This window comes from Solanum dulcamara, chromosome 4 (assembly GCF_947179165.1).
Source record: "Solanum dulcamara chromosome 4, daSolDulc1.2, whole genome shotgun sequence".
In the NCBI taxonomy this organism is placed as follows: Eukaryota; Viridiplantae; Streptophyta; class Magnoliopsida; order Solanales; family Solanaceae; genus Solanum; species Solanum dulcamara.
Genome location: NC_077240.1, coordinates 13,848,698 through 13,871,283, shown reverse-complemented (window position 1 = coordinate 13,871,283; position 22,586 = coordinate 13,848,698). Strand labels below are relative to the sequence as shown.

At 31.3% G+C, this 22,586-nt stretch overlaps 1 protein-coding gene across 1 annotated transcript; it reads right to left on the bottom strand.

Annotated features, from left to right (window-relative positions):
* Window positions 1-6,613: 6,613 nt before the first annotated feature.
* Window positions 6,614-8,453, bottom strand: LOC129886423 (AAA-ATPase At2g46620-like). Its single transcript, XM_055961096.1, has one exon. It carries the CDS (start codon window positions 8,166-8,168, stop codon window positions 6,693-6,695), a length of 1,476 nt encoding a protein of 491 aa, XP_055817071.1. The 5' UTR covers window positions 8,169-8,453; the 3' UTR covers window positions 6,614-6,692.
* Window positions 8,454-22,586: the final 14,133 nt, after the last annotated feature.

The window sequence follows — 22,586 nt, the reverse complement described above, 5'->3', positions numbered from 1 at the left end:
TATGGACATAATTTTCTCAAAGTATCGTAACAAAAAAAAGCCAATTCAACAAAAATATAAAGGAAGAGTTTTAAGTTCGATGTAAGGAGTATTTACATCATCAAGTCATTTTTACGTGTTTTAGCTGAAAAGCTATTTAATTTCAAGATTAAAAATTTCATATTTTTTTTCATGAAGGCAAGGCATATTTGCATATATCATTTGAGTGACCATTCAAGGTAGTAATGTAGAAATGAATAGGATAAAATTTTCACAGAATCAAAACATGTGTAAAGTGGAATAAAAAGGGGGAAAATAGATAAAATGTCCATCGAATCAAAATTTCCTTAATTATCACTTATTACCTAAAATGGCCATTCAGCCAATGTTGTTGCAGGCAAAGTGCACTTGAAACAAAACTCAGTTGCACGAAGCCAACAAGGTAAGTTTACAATTTTCTACTCTTCTTCTTTTCTTCCCTTTTTTATATTTGTGAATTTTAATCAAAAAAAAATTCTTTGCAAGAGATATGCAATTCAATAAGAGTTAGGCAACAACAAAACCAAACTAGTAATGTTGAACTGTACGAAATAGTTAGATAAAGTAAGAGTGAGTCTCTGGAGTTTAAATGCAGCGAATTTACCATAAGAAGTTTTGAAGTTAAAATTTTAAAATTCGACCTGTGTAAATATTATTATATAAATGAGAAAAAACATAAAATAGCATCTTAAGTTATCTTAAATTTTTAAAAAAACACCGTAATTATGAGTGTGTCTATTACCCTCCCATAAATTGAAATAAGCTTGATTAAAATTTGGATTAAAAAAGCTAAATGATATCTCTTAATCATCTTGAAATCAAATGGGTTTATCAAATTGTTCGAAATGTAAAAATATATTTAGATAAAGTTTAAAATTGAAAAGACTTAAACTAATAGTAGTAAAAGAAGGAGGGCGGGGTTGTGGTAAAAATGGTGACATTGAAAGTGAGGCATTTCAATGGAGATGACAAGGGGTGTTCACGGGTCGGTATTGGTCAAAACTAAAATCAAAACCAAACCAATTTAAAAACTAAACCAAATCAATTAAAATATACATCCATCGATTTGGTTGTTATCGCTTTCAATTTAGTTTGGTTCGGTTATTAACCATACACAAAAATAAAAGAAACTATTCATTCAAAAGAGAAGAAAAAGACAATAATTTATTCAAAAAAATAATTTTTTCATGTCATTTTCGATCGTATAATTCTTATACCAAAACTTTAGTTATTTTTAACTTTCTCCTTATATCGTTAGTTAATACAATGTACTAAAGAACATAAACTTACAGAATAATGCATAGGTTAATAATATAGTTGCACAAATAAAAGACGTATCACACCTTACTATTTTAAATTAGTGTGCTTTATTTTTTGCATTAAAAAGTGTATATAAAAAATAATATATTATGTATATATAATTACAAAAAATATGTATATAATTTGTCGGTTCGGTTCGGTTATTTCTTTGGGTTTTTTGAACAAAACCAAAATCAAAACCAAATCAAATATTATCAATTTTTAAAAATGTAAAATCAAACAAAACCAAACCAACTAAAAGATCGGTTTGTTTTGATTTTTTGGTTTGAATCGATTTTTATCCAAACCAACACCCCTATAGATGACAATGAATTTTTGAAGAAGAAAGGAAAAAAAATAATAAGGAAAAAAGTTAAAATAATATGAAAACAAGAAAATATATTTTATAACAAAATACTTGTAAAAATAAAATTATATTCATTTATTTATATTGCTCACGCTCTTAAAGAGTGCATACACTCTCTATGTCAGGTGGACAAAAAATAATGTAATAATATCAGTTCAAAATTATTTAGGAAGGTAATAGGATTTCCGCATAGTTAAGGTGTCATTTTGAAATTCGAAACAACTTCAGGTGTCACTTTATAGTATCGCAAAGATTATATATATAATTTACATCACATATACATCATTATACACTTTTTATACAATATGCATACGTTACATGCGACCATTGTAAAATAGTTTTAAATGATTATAATTCATGCTTTATAACGAAATTACTAGTTGCATGTTAGATGGATTATTAGTCATGATTAATTTTTTTTTGAAGCCTTACGACAAAATTCTATTTCTTTACAAGCTCTGCCTTCTAAGTTTTAACTTCTTATATATATGAGATCTAATTTTAGTTATACTTGGAGCAACATTTGGTTCAATGTGTAAATTTAATCCTATGAACACTCAAATATTTGGACTCATATCCACTTGATTGCAATTGTCAATTGGTATGGGATTAACCTAAACTCCTTAAAAGTTTGAGTAATAGAATGGTATCTACACGAAAGTACTTATTAACATCATGCGGTGAATATTCTGTAACTAGCGTAACTAATTCGGAGTTCTGTGATATAATTAAGGGTTGCCCCGTAAAGTCATGATCCGTCTAATTTGTTTAGATTTGGACAATTATTGATTCGTTTATTTTATTAACTCAATCCATTTTGAACAAGTTGATTCAATTTATTTTAAAACCGAACTAATCCGTGAAAAAATTTGTCTAAATATTTTGAAAAGATATATTTTTTCTATTAGTCGGAAACAGACAACATGATGGATCAAGTCCCTTAAAAGAAATTTAGTGCTTCAAGTGTAGAGGTGGGGGAGAAAAGGGCCCAGATGAAGAATTCAATATGATTTTGGTTAATGTTAGGCGGAAGAAGAATTCAATATGATTTGACTACCTAACAATAACACATCGTCAATTGTTCAATCTCCAACCTAATTACTATTGTTAAGTACCATCCAATAATTCCAAGACACAATTTGTAATTAATATGTTTTTGTTATGAAATAACTTAACTTAGCAAATAACAAAATAATTAAAAGGACATTTATTGAAAGGAGAAAAGAGAGACAGAAGAAAGACAGAGAGAAATTGCCGTGTATTATTGTTTTTGTATCTGTGTATTTATTTTCTTCCTTGTATGTTGTCTTTATATAGGCATGGAAAGTAGAACAAATACCAAGTGAAATGGTAAGTTATTTTCAACTTGTTTAGTGGGCAATCCACTTATAAGGTGGACAATCCACCTTTCACCTTCCACCTTCATAACACTCCCCCTTGGATGTCCACATGTTGTTTCTTGTAAAAGAAAAAAAAAACTTTACTAGGAAAAATTAACTGGAAAAAAAATACACATATCTGGTAATACGTCTTGATTGCTGCCTCATTAAAAATATTATCAGGAAAATTCAGTGGGACAAAACTTTGGTTAAGAAAAAAAGAGTGCAGCGCGTATTTTACTCCCCCTCGTGAAAACTTCATTTGATATTTTGGAAACGACGCATTCCAACTTTATATCTTAGTTTCTCAAAAGTTGATGTTGGTAATGCCTTTGTGAATAAATCTGCAAGATTATCACTTGAACGAACTTGTTGTACATCAATATCACCATTCTTCTGTAGATCATGTGTGAAGAATAATTTTGGTGAAATATGTTTCGTTCTGTCTCCTTTTATGAAGCTACCCTTCAATTGAGCTATGCACGCGACATTGTCTTCGAATATAATTGTGAGTACTTTAACATCATTTTCTAGACCACATCTTTTTTTGATGAACTGTATCATCGATCTCAACCACACACATTCTCTACTTGCTTCATGAATTGCTATTATTTCAGCATGATTTGAAGAAGTAGCAACAATGGACTGTTTAGTAAATCGCCATGATATAGCAGTTCCTCCGTGTGTAAATAGATAGCATGTCTGAGATCGAGCTTTATGTGGGTCTGATAAATAACCTGCATCTGCATAACCAATAAGGTCTACGCAATCTTTGTTAGTATAAAAAAAACTCATATCAATAGTATCCTTCATGTATCGCAAAATATGTTTATACCGTTCCAATGTCTTCGCGTTGGGGATGAACTATACCTTGTTAGCAAATTAACAGAAAATGTTATATCAGGTCTAGTTGTGTTAGCAAGATACATAAGTGCACAAATAGCACTGAGATATGGTACTTCAGGACCAAGAATTTCTTCATTCTCTTCTGGAGGTCGAAATTGATCTTTTTCCACTTCAACTGATCGAACAACCATTGGAGTACTTAATGGATGTGCTTTGTCCATGTAAAATCTTTTTAAGATTTTCTCAGTGTAGGCAGATTGATAGACAAAAACCCTGTCTGCTAAATGTTCAATTTGCAGACTGAGACAGAGGTTTGTCTTTCCAAGGACTTTCATTTCAAATTCTTTCTTTAGATATTCAATTGCCTTTTGGACCTCTCCAGGGGTTCCAATGAGATTTATGTCATCAACACAAACGACGAGTATAACAAACTCTGATTCTGTTTTCTTAATAAAAACACATGGACAAATAACATCATTAATATAGCCTTCATTTATTAAGTACTCACTAAGGCAATTATACCATATGCGGCCTGATTGTTTCAGTCCATATAATGATCTTGCAGTTTTATTGAATACATCTCCCAAAATTTATTACATGCTTCAGGCAATTTTAGTCTTTCTGGGATTTTCATGTAAATTTTATTATCAAGTGAACCATAAAGGTAAGTTGTAAGTACATCCATTCGGTAAAGCTTCTTGCTTTTTATCCTGCCTTTTATATTGCTGGGCATTTCTCGGTGCCAGCCGAGTATCATGATTAAAAAATTTTATTTGACCACGACCACGACCACGACTGAGGCCATGACCTCTTTTTTGTTAGTTATAATTTGCCTGATTCACTTCAGGGAGTGGCAAAGAACCAACTGCCGACTATCATGCTTTTTCATTAATAGTTCATCATGTCTTTCAGCAATAAGAAGGTGAGATAATAATTCAGAATATTTTGTAAAATCTTTTTCGCGATATTGCTGTTGTAGGAGCATATTCGCGGATTGAAATGTGGAGTATGTTTTTTCCAATTTATCTTGCTGAGTGATTTCGTCTCCGCATAAATTTAACTGAGCTATAATTCTAAATAAGACAGAATTATATCCAGTTATATTTTTAAAGTCCATTAGCCTCAGATTTAACCAGTCATGACGTGCTTGTGGAAGCATGCCCAACTTCAGGTGGTCATATCTTCTTTTAATTTTTTCCACAATTTCAGGGAATCCTTTAATGTAAGATATTGTAATTTTAGCCCTTCGTCAAGATGGTGGCGGAGAAAAATCATAGATTTTGCACGGTCTTGACTAGATGTCGTGTTATCGTCTTTGATGGTGTCTGCCAGACCCATCAATTCTAGATGAATTTCGGCATCAAGTGCCCATGATGAGTAGCTTTTCCAGAGATATCAAGAGCAGTAAATTCAAGTTTTGAAATATTTTCCATTTTATAAAAATAAAATTAAATAAAACTCTTACCACTTTTGTTACCTTGATTAAATAGCAGAGCTTCGTGCTAATAACGTGTTATGAAATAACTTAACTTAGCAAATAACAAAATAATTAAAAGGACATATATTGAAAAGAGAAAAGAGAGACAGAAGAAATGCAGAGAGAAATTGCTGTGTATTATTATTTTTATATTTATATATCAATTTCCTTTCTTGTATCGTGCCTTTATATAGGCATGGAAAGTAGAACAAATACCAAGTGAAATGGTAAGTTATTTTCAACTTGTTTTTTGGACAATCCACTTATAAGGTGGACAATCCACCTTTCACCTTCCACCTTCATAACAGTTTTTTCATTATTAATGACCTTTTCTTTTGCGTTATATTAAATTGTTTTTAAGATGACCTGACGTAAAACTCTTTCAATTGTTTTTTTAATTATCAAATATAATAAATAAATGATGTTATGTGGCTCTAAATCTGTGTTGAAGGGGTCGTCTGAGTTTATGATTTTTTAAAGGGGGGGCTATAATAGAAGAAGACCAAGGACAGACATGTCACATTTGAAATAAGAAAAGTTTCTGCCTTTCTTTTTTTCCCCATTTCTTGGTTTAGCATTTATTAAAACCTGTCCCCAAATGCCTAACAAATAAAAAAGGTAGAATTAAGAAAGAAGGGAAAAAGAAAGCGTGGAACTCATCATGTCAAATTGTGGTATTTATTTGAAGTAGCGGAGTTTTTTTAGTCACATGAAATATTTATTTGAGCTATAAATCTTGAAAGAAAGTTACTTTTCTTTTCATCGAAAACTACAAAATTAAGTTATTTTTCTTAGGTAGGAGTTCTATTAATTTGGTAGCTTTTCCTACCAGCAAAAATAATTCAAATCTTTAGTTACAACTACCTCTTTATAACTACTTATATAAATTAGGCAGTAGTTTTCTACACTTCTTTAAGTGAGATCACGTCATTATTTATAGTTGATAAAAGGTCGACTTAAAAAAAGATTAAAACAGTCTTTCACTATTTAACATATTTTATTCTTTGTAATGTCTAAAGGGAATCCTAAATGACATAATTAACCACAAGATTAGAGTAATCCTATCCAAAAATAAAACATAGAAGATTGGCATGAAAGAGAGCCGCAAGCTTTAACTTTTTTTGTATTTATCTAAAATTATTTACAATTTGAAACCTAATACGATCTGAACCACATATTTATCTTTCACCAAACTCTAAAAATATACTAAGAAAATAAAAAGACACCTACCAGACAAAGACTTTATAATTTGAAAAATAAGGTGAAAAATATAAGAAAAAAAAGAAAATAAAAACAGAAACATTTGTCACCGTTCGATCATCTCGGAGTCGTGATCGAACGAACTAGGACTCTTACAGCTTTTCAACCTCAACAGTCCGTACAACTTCCGCACCTCCTTCGCCCCCGGAACAGAGTCCTTCCAGTTTGCGCCACCTATCTCCTCCGCTTGCGGCGGCGCCTCCAGCCGTAGCGGCGACGATGCGCTGTCACTCAACCGTTTTCCTTTCCCGGTGATCTTTCCTTCCGTTCCGTTGGATTGTAACGCCGTGATGACGGACTTCAAAGCCCTGCTAGGGGAGCTCCGGTTGACAATCATCAACTCTCCGATCGCCGCCGGGCTCATTGTTGCGCCGCTATGGAAAATCTCCTCCACTTGTGGAAATAGCTTGTGCTCCTTTAAACCCAGATAATTGTTTGCTAAATACTTGAAGGAATTGAAATCACAGTAAGGGAAGTGTATGTGTACATCGATTCTCCCTGGCCTTAGCATCGCTGGGTCAATTTGTTCTTTGCTGTTCATGGTGAAAACCATTATCTTCTCGTCGCCGCAACAAGAATTTACAATCCCGTCCATGAAATTGAGCAACCCCGATAATGTTGTCGTCGTTAATTTTTGGTTGACCAATCGATCGAGATCTTCGATGACGATTAGGGATCTGCTTGTAGTTTGTAGCAAAAGGAGCTTGAGATCTGAATCATCGGAAACTCTGGATAAATCAATGTCGTAAACATCGTAGTTCAAGAAGTTCGCCATAGCGCCGATGAAGCTAGATTTTCCGGTGCCGGAAGGACCGTAGAGGAGGTAATTACGCTTCCAAGCGCGACCCATTTTGTGATAGTAATTTTGGGATTTCATAAAATTTTCAAGATCGGATTTTACCTTATTCTTGAGATCTGCGTCCATGGCTATGGTGTCCAGAGTAGAATGATGCGTAAAGGGAACAGATCTCCACCGTCCGTTTATGGGTTTTTCCGAAGGCCCATTATTGATAAACAATTTTAATTCTCTTCTTCGCTGTTCAATATCGTCGGAGACGGTATGAATATGCTGAATATACGGCCGGAGAGTCCTGCGTTTATCCTTCTTCTTAATCCTCAGTAAGAAACTCCGGTTACAAATTCCTCCATGATCGAATCTTTCAACTTTGTTTACCCAATCAACTCTTGCTCCGAGAAATTCGTCTTGAATGATCTGATTGTCATCCAGAGATAGAATGATATCAGTAGATTTCTTACCGGAGAACAAATTGGTGAAATTTGAATCTTCGATTGATGGCAAAGAATTGATATAAAGGAAGACTCTCCGGTAGAACTCATTGTCTTGGCCATTTTCATTGAGCTCTGCAACTTTAAGGTACTGATGAACATGAATTCTGTCGTCGACCCAATTTGCCCATTTCCGCAAAACTAAAATCAAAGCTGTTCTGTACAAGATAAATCTAACAAGAAACAAAAAGCAAGGAACCAAGAAGAGAATCAAAAGTATATTTACAAGCAACATGGTGCAATAAAGTTGGAATCTTTCTCCGGAAAATTAACAACAACAGTTCATATTGTAATATATAAATATCTGAAAGAAGGCGTAGTAGTCGGTGAAGAAGTTTATCGAAGAGGAAAGTGAAGGGAAGGACGTTTATATAGTTTTAAACTGTGCTTGTTTGATGTCATACTAGCAACTTTCCAGCCAAAAACAGTTGAGACTATTTTTTTTCCCCGTTCCATCAATTGAAAAAACAGAACTTTTCCTTTATAACTTTTTTCAAAACAATTTTGAGGTACACAGGATTTTATATAAGTGGTATTGACGCATTCTTATTGGGGGAAATTTTATATATGACCAATTTTTTAAGTATAATAAATTTATATGCGTATAGTTTCGTTAATTATTTATAATGACAAATTAATATTTGTCATTATACAAATATTGTATCTTGTTATATAAAGGTTATATCTATGAATTATTTGTATACCAAAATATTCAAACACTGTAAATTATACAATCGATGTACACGAATTATATAGCGAAATGTAGAAACAAATTATAGCAAATCTCAGTGAAATATACCCACAAATGGGTAATAAAATAAAACTATACTCATATGGAGTAATAAACTAGTAATATTTGTTATATCGTGTAATTTTTCTTTTTTATTGGAATAATTTGGCTTACAAGTGAATTAGCGTTTAAAATTATACTTTATTTGTTTACATTAATTGTCATTTATTTTTTAAAGTCAATATAATTCATTTTTAAAGCTAAATTAATTTATTGATAAATATATTTTAAAATATTAGTTAAAATTTATATAAATTAACTCTCAAAAAATAAATATATGACAACTAATATGAAATGGAAGGAGTACTGTATTAATTTTATGATATATATTTTGTCTTAACTTGATAATTGTTTTGTATTACACACATTGTATTTTAAGAAAAATATATTGACACATATATAAAACAAAAAAAACAAAATGTAGTGTTGGATGACATTTCTTATGAGAAAATGTATTTATGTGACAGTGAATTTGGATGGGATAGTAGAACCCCACGTCGAAGTCCAAGTGATACGGGGTGCATTTGTGACCGTTCTTCCAATCGATGAGACAAACTAGTTATGTCAAAATTATCATTTCAATTTTTCTTCTATAACGATAAAATAATAAGTACCACTAGGAATAATATATACCTTTTCCACCCATTGTTGGAATTCTCTAATGAATAAAAATGCATTTACTTGTATGTTTTAACACCATAGTCTTTTCAATTATTTGAGTTCATTGACACGAAGATCAAGACAATAATATTTTTAGTTGGCTTTTTGTTGGAATTGGTATAACTTCATGTAATGAATTGGCTGGTTCACCTATACAATATGTTTACAGTTTCTTCCATAGTACGACTCTACTGGCAATTAAATGAGTTGCACTATTTCCTTGGACTTTTAACAACTTGGCATGACAAGCAATATTCCTTTTTAATTGCTAATAAGCATTAATGGTTGAAGTTTAAAAAATGGCATGCTATGCTTTTAAGGCAATTGTTATAAGTACATATTCATATAGCACTTAGTATTGAAAAAAACAACTTTTATCCTAGAAGTACAAAAATAGTTTTACACAAGAAAAATAGTATAAAGACGCTAAATACTAAAAACTCATCTTACTTTGATGTATATATCAACTCAAGAATACATAACACATGTCTTCTCAGATGGATCCTTCTCAGGCACTTTATCATTATGAATAGTCACACCATAATATATGACATAATCATATTAAATTAGTATAATTTGATGTAAATGTATTTTTTGGGGAAAACATGTTGCCAACTTCCTGCTATAAGAAACGACCATAAATCTCTTAAGTTTAGAATGCTACTTAATGTTACATCAAATATATAATTGTATCCAGAAAATTTAAAATAATCGCGGATTTCTGAATTTGTTAGATTAAATGTTTGTATTTAGCACTCATTTTTTCTTCTTCACATTAGATAATATTGAAACTTTGACAAACGTATTTTATCATTCTTAGTTTCTTTTTCCCAATTCAACTCACCAAACCACTTGTAAGCACAATTTTCAACCGGCTGAGTCTATTCTCTCCTAATTTAGACGGGATTGTCAACCTAATTCAGTTTTTTTCCACTTTGTTTTCTTGTATTCTTTTTTTTTCCATAAAGAAATTGTCACATTAATTGTTATTTCTTTTGTTTTAATTTATGTGATACTGTTTTCAGCTCTCATTTGACCATAATTTTTCGGAGAGTGGGTTTCTAAAACAAAAAAATTGAAAACATTTAGGTTAATTTTTGAAAAAGAAAAAAACTTCAAAAAAAATTCAAATTCCAAAAATTGGTTTTGATTTTTGGGTGAAATTTAAATTTGACACAATTTTTTTTTTCTTCCAAATAAAATACATGTTCAATCACAACTTCAAATTCCAAAACTAATTAGTTTTTTAAAAGAAAACTTCAAAAACTCTTCTTTTTTTCAAGTTTTAATTAAATTATAGCTAAATATTTAGTCTATTAAAAATAGAATGTCTCTTTTTTTTATAATTGAAATAATTTAATTTTAAAAATAATTTATAACTACATAATTTTTTAAGATTTATTAAAAATTACTTCTATTTTTTATAATTTAAATTAAATAATTATTACATAAATTGAAACTAACGACGTATCTCTAATGCTAGCATAAAATGATTTCGTGGGGGCAAAACTTCTTGACCCAAGTTTAATGTAACATTGATACTTTAGAAGCAATCTGCCAAGTGGTAATTAGCTTTTAATATTGATGACTGATCAGCTGATCCATTTACAAATTGAAAATGACCCGCTTCCTTTATATCTCTGACTCAGGATTATCTTTTGAAACACAAACTCTTCAAAGATTAAACGGGTAAGTAACCTCTGATTTAGTCCAAAATCCAATTTCTCAACACAATTAATTAACATTAATTTCTTCAATAAAACGACAAGCTGGATTAGCTAAGCCCCCTGGGCCCCACTTTGATCCTTTTCAGGCCCAGCCGAAAGGCACCTTTAGTTTGTCCGCGAAACGGTCCTACCCGCGCCTCGCTTCTTCCTTTTTGTTTCCTAAAATAATCCCTTTTTATTTTTTCATTTGACAAATTTTCATGTAAAAGATTTTGTATATTCAGTTGATTCGATTCTATTTTAAAATTTATCAATTTAATTTTATTATTAATTTTGTAAATATATAAAATTATTAAGATATTAATTTCACTTATAAATAAGGTAAAAGCAAACATTAACACTTTGTAGGATAATCAAAAATTTGAGACAGATAAAAATGAAATTATGAAAGTATGGAATTAGATCCTGACTTTATATATCGAACGATAAAAACATAATTTATTGATTTATAATTGGGTTACCGATTAACTAGTTAAAAAATCTCAAACAATTAAAAAATAATAACTCGATATAAAAAAAAATTAAAATTATTATTAAAACCGTTAAATCAATAATCCATTAATTATTAATAAGACAATAACTTTTTTTCAATTCAAATTATTAATTTTAATTAATTTTTTTAAAAAAAACTCCAGAAAAATTCGTAGCCGCTACAATATCTGCCATTCGGGTGAGCACTCTGTGCGCATTGAATAAATTCCTTGTGCAATCACTCGTAAACCACACTAAATAAATCGCATGGAATGAGCTAGATTGAAAAGACATTAAGGAGCTAAAAACCGTGAACTCCCTGGTGGAAGCCTCCCCTCAAATCAACTCAACCATATTTTATGTTTTCTGTTTAGTGTAGCCTAAATTAAAATGGTCTTTTCTTTCTATCAACGTCCGCTTAATAAAAATGAAAATAAGAATTCACTAGCAATAGGACAGTTAGCGCTGATAGCAGGCCATTTAAAGCATAATAAAATTAACATTCCATATGATGAACTTTTGTCTTTTTCCTTAGTTATAACCAAAGAAAACACGGAAATCGATATAAATAGACATTTATTAAAATAATATTTAATCAATATATATTTTATGAAATATATTATATATAAAAAATATTATGCAAAATAGTATATATTTAACTAATAAGTATAATTAATTTTGATCGCTCGACAAAATGTGTTACTTGCCCAGAAAAATATACAAAAGCCATTCAAGTTTAATTTAGGCAAGACTTTAAATCAACGCTTAACCTATTTATTTAGATGAAGTATTCATTTTCATAAATGTGGGGAATATAAAAAAAAAGTCAAGCATGTTGGGTTTCTAATTATCTTAGTACATGTTTTTGTAATATCGTTAATTTGATCGATACCTCCCTTAATCCTAGCACAACTTGTCTACAGATGCACAAAACAAGTGCATAAATGGGAAAAGTCCAACTTGAACTATTTCAAGATCCTTTTTGTCCAAAGATATGAACATTGTTGTAGTTCCTATATTTGGTTCTCTTTTTTTTTAAAAGAAAAGATTTATGAGTATAGTAATCTTATCTTTTTTCCTATTCCAAATTTGCTTTTCATAGGAGTTACGCAAGTTTGAACTTTATTCCGTAGTGCAATTTTTAATGGTGGAAAATTCATGATTTGAACTTTATGAATTGAGTTCGAAATTCTATCTTTAACTTTTTTGATTTACTAGTTTGAATATATTATTTATACTTATTTATTAGTGATATATTTTTATTACATTTAAAGGGATTGAGCTAAAATTTATGGGTTAGGATGAACCATTACTTCTACACTACATCTGCCCATGACGATATGTCTAACCCGATGACAGTGAATCTTGCTTTCTGACTTTCGAAACTCTCTTTTCATACTCCTCATTCGTTGTTCCAGGCGGGTTACACGTTCCACTGTGCCGAGATGTGAGGTGCAGGTGGTGATGATCTCTTGCTTTGAGACTCAACTAATTCAAATTCACGCCTTTACTTGCTTTTTGCAATTGATTCTTCTAACAAATTAACATCTAAAGATTTCTGGAAAACTAGAAATATGTTCTTTTTTTTTTTTTTTGTCTAAAAGGACTGGTTATTCATAGTCATGAATAATCTTAATCAGAAAGAAAACGGAGATACTACTCACGAAAGCACAATATATTGATCACGACATATAACTACTACTTAATTAGTTGCTAATTTGATACACAAAACCAATGAGTCTGACCTATTTCTTTCGTAAAACACATTTATATTGTAATTTTTATGTACATACATGGTACAGATAACAGTTTTATGTATATATATAATAGTTTTATGCTTTTACTACTCATTTTGTGGCGGCACTCCCAACAATATTTTTTCTCATTAATATGTGCTCGAATCCGAAATTTATATTCCAGCGTGACCATATTGGTTCCCATTTATTATTCGTTAGTGATTCGTAACTTTAATTCGTAGTACTATTTTGGACCTAAGCGAATAAAAAAAGTTGTGCTTTAGTCTTTCTACTTTCTGTGGTCTAAAATTCTTTGTCCCTTTTCATTTGCCAAAATTATATACTATATACCTTTAATATGTACTTTTAAATATAAAAAAGTCAATGATTATTTCATTTTAATATTAATGGTTTGCATGTAATCAAAAGAGAAATAACTAACAAACACGACAATCAATTTTTTTTTCTAAAATAATAAAGTGAAGTACAAATAATGTCAAGCGACTATAATAATAATCACATATAAATGATGAATATAAAAAGTATTATGAAGTGAATTTTGATTTGTGTGGCTAAGTAGTAGGGTAATTTGTGGTGCATCAAAAATATAAATAATACAAATCTTGAAGGCAATGAATGTGGTCCAACAACATATTTAGCCTGTTTGGGTATCACGTCATTATAAAATTACTGGCCCCCTCAGTCTTCAACCAGCGGTGATATTGCTGGCGGCCTACTCATTCAGTTTTAATATTTTTAGAGAATTAGAATCAATATCATATTTATTTTCTTAGTTAAAAAGAAAAGTGAAGGTTCAGAACCTGTAATTAAAAAAATGATAACCATAATGTAAGAATAATCTTTCAGAAAAATGATGATTCCAATATTCTTATGCGATAGAGAATTATTATACAACTAAGCATATTCTCCACGACATATAATATTATTCGAAAGAAAGGTCAAGTTCATGAAATTATGATCATTATGCTGATTTTCTAATTAATTGAGTTGAATTTGTTATCTCCATTCCTTTTTATCTTAATTAATAATGCATTTATTTATCTTGGCATAAAATAGTATGTTCAAATATACAGAAGTTAGTTACATATACATAAATTAGTTACACTGTTATTGTTGAAGTTAGTTACAGTAATTAATTACACTGTTAAGTTAGTTAGTTGGTTGTTAGATGGTGTATGAGCTGTCAGTGAGCCGTAGCCCGTAGTTAGTTAGTTATAATATTTTGTGCACACCTTGCACTTTATTCTAGCTATATAACTAAGGATCTAAGCTCACATTATGAAGATGAACATAAATAAAATTCCTTCTTCCTCTCTTCTTCTTCCTGCATTTTTTTCTGTATTTTTTCAGATTTGCTATGGACTAGTGAGCTTGCTTGCTCACAATTTTACATGGTATCACCTTGTACTTTATTCTAGCTATATAACTAAGGATCTAAGCTCACATTATGAACATGAACATAAATAAAATTCCTTCTTCCTCTCTTCTTCTTCCTACATTTCTTCTTTGTATTTTTTTCAGATTTGCTATGGATAGTGAGCTTGCTTGCTCACAATTTTACATGGTATCACCTTGTACTTTATTCTAGCTATATAGCTAAGGATCTAAGCTCACATTATGAAGATGAACATAAATAAAATTCCTTCTTCCTCTCTTCTTCTTCCTGCATTTCTTCTTTGTATTTTTTCAGATTTGCTATGGACTAGTTAGCTTGCTTGCTCACAATTTTACATGTTATCAGGGCAATCGATGTTGGTTGTTCGTTTAGAAGAAGATTTCAGATCATAGTTGGATTCAGATTCTAGCAAGATTTGTTTTTTCAGATTTTTTTTTCGAATTACAAAAAACAAGTTCTTTTGAATTGCAAAAATGACAGCTGTTACAATTGATCAGAATGATCCTTTATACATTGGACCATCAGACTCTTCAGGAGCTGTATTGATTCTCATAAAGCTAACTGGATCTAAGAATTAAGGAGTTTGGAGCAAGTCGATGAGGATTGCACTATTGGGGAAGAGAAAGTATGGCTTTGTTACAAGAGATTGTACGAAGGATCTATATGCTGATGAACTGCATGAGTAATGGGAAACATGTAATTTAATTGTACTCTCATGGTTGATGAACACAGTGGGTGATGAATTGCTTGTGGAATCGTATATGCAACAAATGCATTCTTAGTTTGGGTAGATTTGAAGGAGAGGTTTGATAAAGTGAATCATATGAGAATCTACCAGTTGCACAGAGAAATCACCACTCTTGCATAAGGTACATACTCTGTATCACATTACTTTACGAAATTGAAAGCATTGTGGGATGACTTTGATGATGTAGTTTCAAATCCTTGGTGTAACTGTCCTCAATCAAAGATGTATAGTGATCACCTTCAACAGTTAAGACTAATTCAGTTTTTAAGTGGTTTAAATGAGTCCTATGATCAAGCTTGTAGATAAATTCTATTGAAAGAAGCTACATCTTCCATAAACCAAGCCTATGCCATGATCATAGAGGATGAAATTCAACACTCATCATACATGGCCAACATAGTTGAGAAAACAGATTAGGTTGTGATGCATGTCAATAAGAATCAAGGAAGATAATACTACAAAGGAAAGAAATATGAGTTTTGTCACTTCACTGGACATACCAAGGACAAATGTTACAAATTAATTGGCTATCCAAATGATTACAAGCAGAGAAAAAAGGTAGGTTATGGTAATGGCAGTATGAGGAATTCTGGTGGAAATGAGAAGCAGTAGCCAGTAAATAACTTCAAAAATTCAGGAGGTTTCTCCTATTCTAATGGCTATGAAGGACAACATACAACAACCAATGTATCTTATGATCAATCTCAGGCTACAACTAATCAGGAGGAGAACAAGGATTACTTGGGAAAGGGATATGCATTCATAGAACAAAAATACAAGTAGATATTAGCAAAGTTGAACAAAGATGTGCAGGATTGTAAGTGACTCAACATGACAGGTATTGCTACTTGTTTAATGTCAAATGTTATTGCACATGATTGGATAGTGAATTCTAGTGCATCACATCATGTTACAGCAAATAAACACTCACTGCACAGGAGCTATAATATAACTAAGTCACAAGGGAACCAAGTTCACCTTTCTACTGGAGATAGGGTGAATATTAGTCATGTTGGTGAAGCATATTTATTTGATATAAGATTGTGAAGAATGTCCTATATGTGCCAGACTTCAAGTTCAACTTATTATTAGTCTCCAAAATCATAAAGAAATTATCTTGCTTTATGTCATTTTATCCTGATTTTTGTGTATTTTAGGACCTCTTTAGTGGCAGGATGAAGGATATTAGTAAAGAAGATGGAGGACTTTACATTTTCAACAATCAAATCTCAACAAAGCAAAGGCAAAAAAAACTATATAGTCTCAAAGTTAATGTAGGAGCAATAGTACAGAATGCAAGCTTGTGGCATAGAAGACTTGTACATCCATCTGCTCAGGTCTTAAGTCACTTAAATCTAGTTTACAATAATAAAGACAATGAAGTATTGAATAAGTGTTCAATTTGTCCATTAGCTAAATAAGCTAGACTTGTGCTTTCTTACAACACTTCTAGAGTATGTATATCTTTTTATATAGTTCACATGGATCTCTGGAGACCTTATATGATCCCTACGATAGATAAAAAAACACTACTTCCTAACAATTATAGATGACTATAACAGATTTGTCTGGATTTATTTACTGCAGTTGCAATCTAAAACTGTAGTCACTATCAAGAATTTTTTACTATTGATCAAGATTCAATTTAATGTCTGTGTGAAAGTTATGAGATCTGATAATGGGACTGAATTCTTTAATTCTCAATGCGCAATTCTATTTTATTATTTAGGTATTATACATCAAAGTAGTTGCTCTCACACACCACAAAAAAATGATGTGGTGGAGAGAAAATATAACATATTCTCAATGTTGCCAGGGCTATCAGATTTCAGTCACATATGCCTATTAGATATTAGGGTTACAGTATCAAAGTTGCAGTATATCTAATGAACATACTCCCTTCATCAGTTAGTGGCAATAAAAGTCCCTATGAATTGCTATATTTCAAACAACCAAGTTTAGCTCATCTAAGGGTCATAGGATGTCTATGTTATGCCTTAGTATTACCTAAGGGAGGTAAATTTACAAAAAGTGTTATTCCTACAGTTCTTATGGGTTGTTCAGAGTTGCAAAAAGGCTACATATTATTGAATATTCAATCTAACAGAATATATGTAAGTAGGCATTGATTTTTCAGAAGAGACTTTTCCATTTGCTCAAATATTACCACAGATAGGACCCTAAATTGTGATTGGTTCTCCGTTAGAGGTTTTTCATGAAGTTGCTAATCACACAGGTTGTACTGAAGAAGAAGCTACTGAAACTCAAATTATCAATGAAGTAGTAGATACCATTCCTTTTGCTACTGAAACCACTAAGGTCCCATTTTGGTTAGTGAAACCAATGAGGTCCCAGCCTTGGTTAGTGAAACTCAGGAAGGTGTTACTGAGAAAGGTGTTATTGGTAACCAAAATCCAGTATTGGTACATCCTCCTGTAGCTGTAATCCCACCTTTTAAAAGGACTTCAAGAAGCATCAAGGCACCTACTTGGATGAAGGACTATGTCATTTCTGGTAACAAACACAATAACACTAGACATCCTCCAGCCAACTCCCTTTGTTATGACAATCTGACTTTTTATTGCCAAAGCTATTTAAGTAAGGTCTTTGACTATGTTGAACCTAAAACCTTCAAAAAAGCTGCCAAAGATGCCAGATGGATTGAGCCATGAAATAAGAGATTCAAGCCCTTGAAGACAATCATATCTGGAAAGTAGTTGACTTACCAAAAGGATGAATATAGTTGGTTCTAAATGAGTTTATAAGGTGAAATACAAGGCAAATGGTGAGGTATAAGGGTTCAAGGTCAGGTTGGTAGCCAAGGACTATAGTCATCAAGAAGGATTGGACTATCATGACACCTTCTCACCTATTGCTAAGATGGTGACAATGAGATGTTTGATTACTTTAGTCCAAATGTTGGAACTTGTATCAAATGGATGTTTATAATGCATTTCTATAAAGGGATTTAGATGAAGAAGTATATATGAAAATGCCTGATGGTTTTAAAAAGACAAGTGAGACCAAAGTATGTAAGTTACTCAAGTGCTTATATAGCCTTAAACAAGCCTCCAAACAATGAAATTTGAGCTCACTTCTTCCTTGCTGACCATTGGTTTTACCTAGAGTATACATGACTATTCCTTGTTCACTTTAAAGAAATGAGAGGATCTATTGATTATACTAGCATATGTAGATGATTTGCTTATCACTGGTAATAATGTCACAATAATCAGTGAAGCCAAGGATAGTTTACACCACTACTTCAAGCTCAAAAATTTAGGTGAACTTAAGTATTTCTTGGGCATTGAAGTACTGAGATCCTCTAAGAGAGTCATTTTAAATCAGAGAGTATATTTTAGAACTCATTACAGATAAAGGCCATATTGCTGCCAAACCTGCACATACTCCTCTTGAATCCAATTTGAGACTTACTTATGTGGAGCATGATTTAGTGACTGGTAACTCTAAAGATGTTTTTCTTCATGACATAACTTTTTATCAAAGATTGGTTGGTAAACTTCTTTATGCCACCATCACAAGACCAGGCATTAGTTATGCAGTACAGACCCTTAGGCAGTTAATGTAATCACCAAAGAAGTCTCATTGGGAAGCAGCTACCAGGTTGGTCAGATATTTAAAAGGCACAATGGGATAGGGGTTTTTGTTGAAAGCTCAACCTATCACTATGATTACATGTTGGTGTGATTCTGATTGGGCTGCATGTCCTAACACAAGAAGGTCCATTACAGGATATATAGTCAAGTTTGGGGAATCTTTGGTATCTTCAAAATCTAAGAAACAACATACTATTTTAAGAAGCTCAACAGAAGCTAAGTATAGAAGCATGGCTACAGATGTCTCTGAATTTACCTGGTTGATTGGCTTATTTAAGGAACTGGGTGTGCCTCTCTAACTTCCTATTACCATTCTAAGTGATAGCAAGTCAGTCATCCAATTAGCAGCAAATTCAGTCTTTCATGAAAGAACCAAGCACATTGAAATTGACTGTCACTTCATCCGAGATAAGATCAAAGCTGGTATGATTGACACTGTCTATGTTAACACTCAACAACAGGTTGCTGTTATATTGACTAAGTTAGTTACATATACAGAAATTAGTTACACCGTTATTATTGAAGTTAGTTACAGTAGTTAGTTACACTATTGAGTTAGTTAGTTGGTTGTTAGATGGTGTATAAGCTGTCAGTGAGTTGTAGTTAGTTAGTTAGGATATTTTGTGCACACCTTGCACTTTATTCTAGCTATATAACTAAGGATCTAAGCTCACATTATGAAGATGAACAGAAATAAAATTCCTTCTTTCTCTCTTTTTCTTCCTACATTTCTTCTCTGTATCTTTCCAGATTTGCCATGGACTAGTGAGGTTGCTTGCTCAAAATTTCACACAGTATATCCGTACAAAACGTGTACGCAATATTAAAAAGATCTATAACACGGAACGACCACATATATTTTTTATTTTTTATTTTTTTCCCGCTCAGTATTTCATGGCATTCATATGCTGATGGAAATAGGGGCGGAGCCACATGGTGGCTAGGTTCATCCGAACCCCCTTCGTCGAAACATTATACTATTTATATATGATTAAAATAATTTTTATGTATAAATAGTAGATGTGGAACCCTCTTCGATTAGTTCATGTGTCTATTTTTTCAGATTTTGAATTTTTATTAAAAAATTCCGACTCTGCTACTAGATGAAAAGGCTCCTTGATAAAGTTTCGGGTGAATTTTCGTAGGAAATCTTTGTCAAAAGATTCAATCAATTTTCAATTTATAGGAACATATTAGCAAGAAAATAATACTAATTAGTAAAACTAGTAATTCTCTTATTTGGTTACCTACCCTTTTCCATTTTCTGTTTGACAATTCTTATACGATTTGGGATTTGGATCACCAAAATTGGATTTCTTCACTAAGATGACTTTGCCCGCACGATCACCATGTATAAGAGTTTTCTTGCAATAAAACATGGCTTTAAGTTTCTCCTTAATTTTTTTGTTCTTAAGGAAAACATCAACTTGGTAACTTATTTAATATGTATATATAATTGTTCCATAATTCTATAATATGTTGATATTTACGTTGTCATGTAAAGTAGAAAAAAAATGACAATCTTTATTAACTTACCCTTCCTATGTTTTCAGTATACTCTTAAAAAATAGATTTAAATAAAAACCGAAACAAAAGGAAAAAGAACCAAAAAGAAAAAAAGGTGAAGAAAAAAGAACATCTTGGCTGGACCAGATCTCACCGCCAGGGTGGCTAACTGAAAAAAAACATAATTATCGGTGAAATTAAGAAAAATTAAAATCCCACATGATTGTTTTGCACGTACGTATAATAAACAGATAGTATATATATTGATATTTAGATATAATTATGTGTAGGATGGTATATTTTGAGGAAGAAAAAAGAATTTGAGAAACTTCCTTGCAAGAAATGGGCAAATTTTTTAGTCAAATATGCCATGTGTGCATGTCTTTTTGTATTGATTGCAGATTACATTATTATTATACATGCTAAGGAGTCTTGTTTATTTAATTTTTTAAATTAAATATGCTTAACTAGCTCTAAGCTCTTTATCGTCCCTGGGAACATAGAGGGGACGATATATGACCTCTTCATTAAAACAAAATTACGTAATATTTTTCAACATTTGTTTTTAAGGTTAGGTTTTAATTGTTTCCCCTAGAAATGTTAAAATTTGTAAGGGACTTTTCATTAAAATATATCATTTCATATTGAGATGTAAAGAAAAGTTTCGTACTTAAAGAAAGAGAAACATGGGCCTGCTAAATTAGTTGGGCTAATGAGCATGAATATTGTCTTGTAAATTTAGGTTAGAATTTAAATTCTTATAAATTATGAAAAATCTTTTTTTTTTAAAATGGTGGACAGGCTAGGCCTAGCCCACAATACAGTAGAGTTGGGCTTCACTAACCATTTTGCGGTCCATCAAAATCAAAATGGAGGGTCGGCCCAGCTCAATCGATCAAATTTCGAGGCATGCATGTGTTGAGATGATTTTTTTATTTTTTTAATCATTTTTTATGAGCTCTCACATTATTTTTTTATGATTCAAATTCACAATCTACAAATTGAAGGCAGAGAGTGTTTACGATGTAAGCAACATCCTCTTGTTCATAACTTTGGTAATCAATATTACGATAGTTAATGACAATTTTATCTTTTATGAATTTCAATTAGTATTAAAGACATGATCATTTAGGCCTCATGTTAATGAGAAGAAAAGTGAAGTTTCATACTTAAAAGAAAGAGAAACATTAGTGTCACATGATTTTTTTTATGTCTAATTGGCTGATATAATTCTTAGTTTCTAGTAATTTCTACTAAAGACACGACCATTTACGCATATTAGTGAGAAGTAACTCGAAGTTCATTCTTGAATTAAGAAAAAAAACACGGGCCATTAATATTATAGTACGGATTTCTATGTTTGGTTGATATGAAATTTTGTGATATATAACGAACGTAGAATGTTAAATAGTAAAAAAAATAATTTACTATAACTTGGTATATTTCCTGAGCTAGTATAAATTCCAAATGCAGGTAATTTTTTTTACCATAGGAAAGATATCATATAATAATGTATGATTGTTGGCAATAAATTTTCAGGATTAAAATAAACTGCAATCACAAATAAAATATGTTAAAATAGAATTTTCTTTTTATTATATGTGTACAATTCTATTTATCCTACTTATTTTTTTTGATTTGAGGTTTGTTAATAGTGGATTTCTCAAATGTAAGATGATGCATACCTCCTTGTTATGTATTTTGATCGTCAAGGACGTTGAACAATACTTTGATATTTCGTATCCTAAATGTTCTTCATGATTCGAAAGTTGTTAGTAACGTATTTCTCTTCAAATGTAATAGGATTTGTTTATCAAAATTACGAGTATAATTTTCTCGAATATAGAATAATTTTAACCTTCTTGAGATGTGTTTGAACTTCGAAAGCACTTCAGAAAAAATATTTTTAATTTTTTTTTCTTAGGTATAAACGTAAGTACCCCTTATAAGAAAACATCATCATAAAGCCAAAAAAGAAATT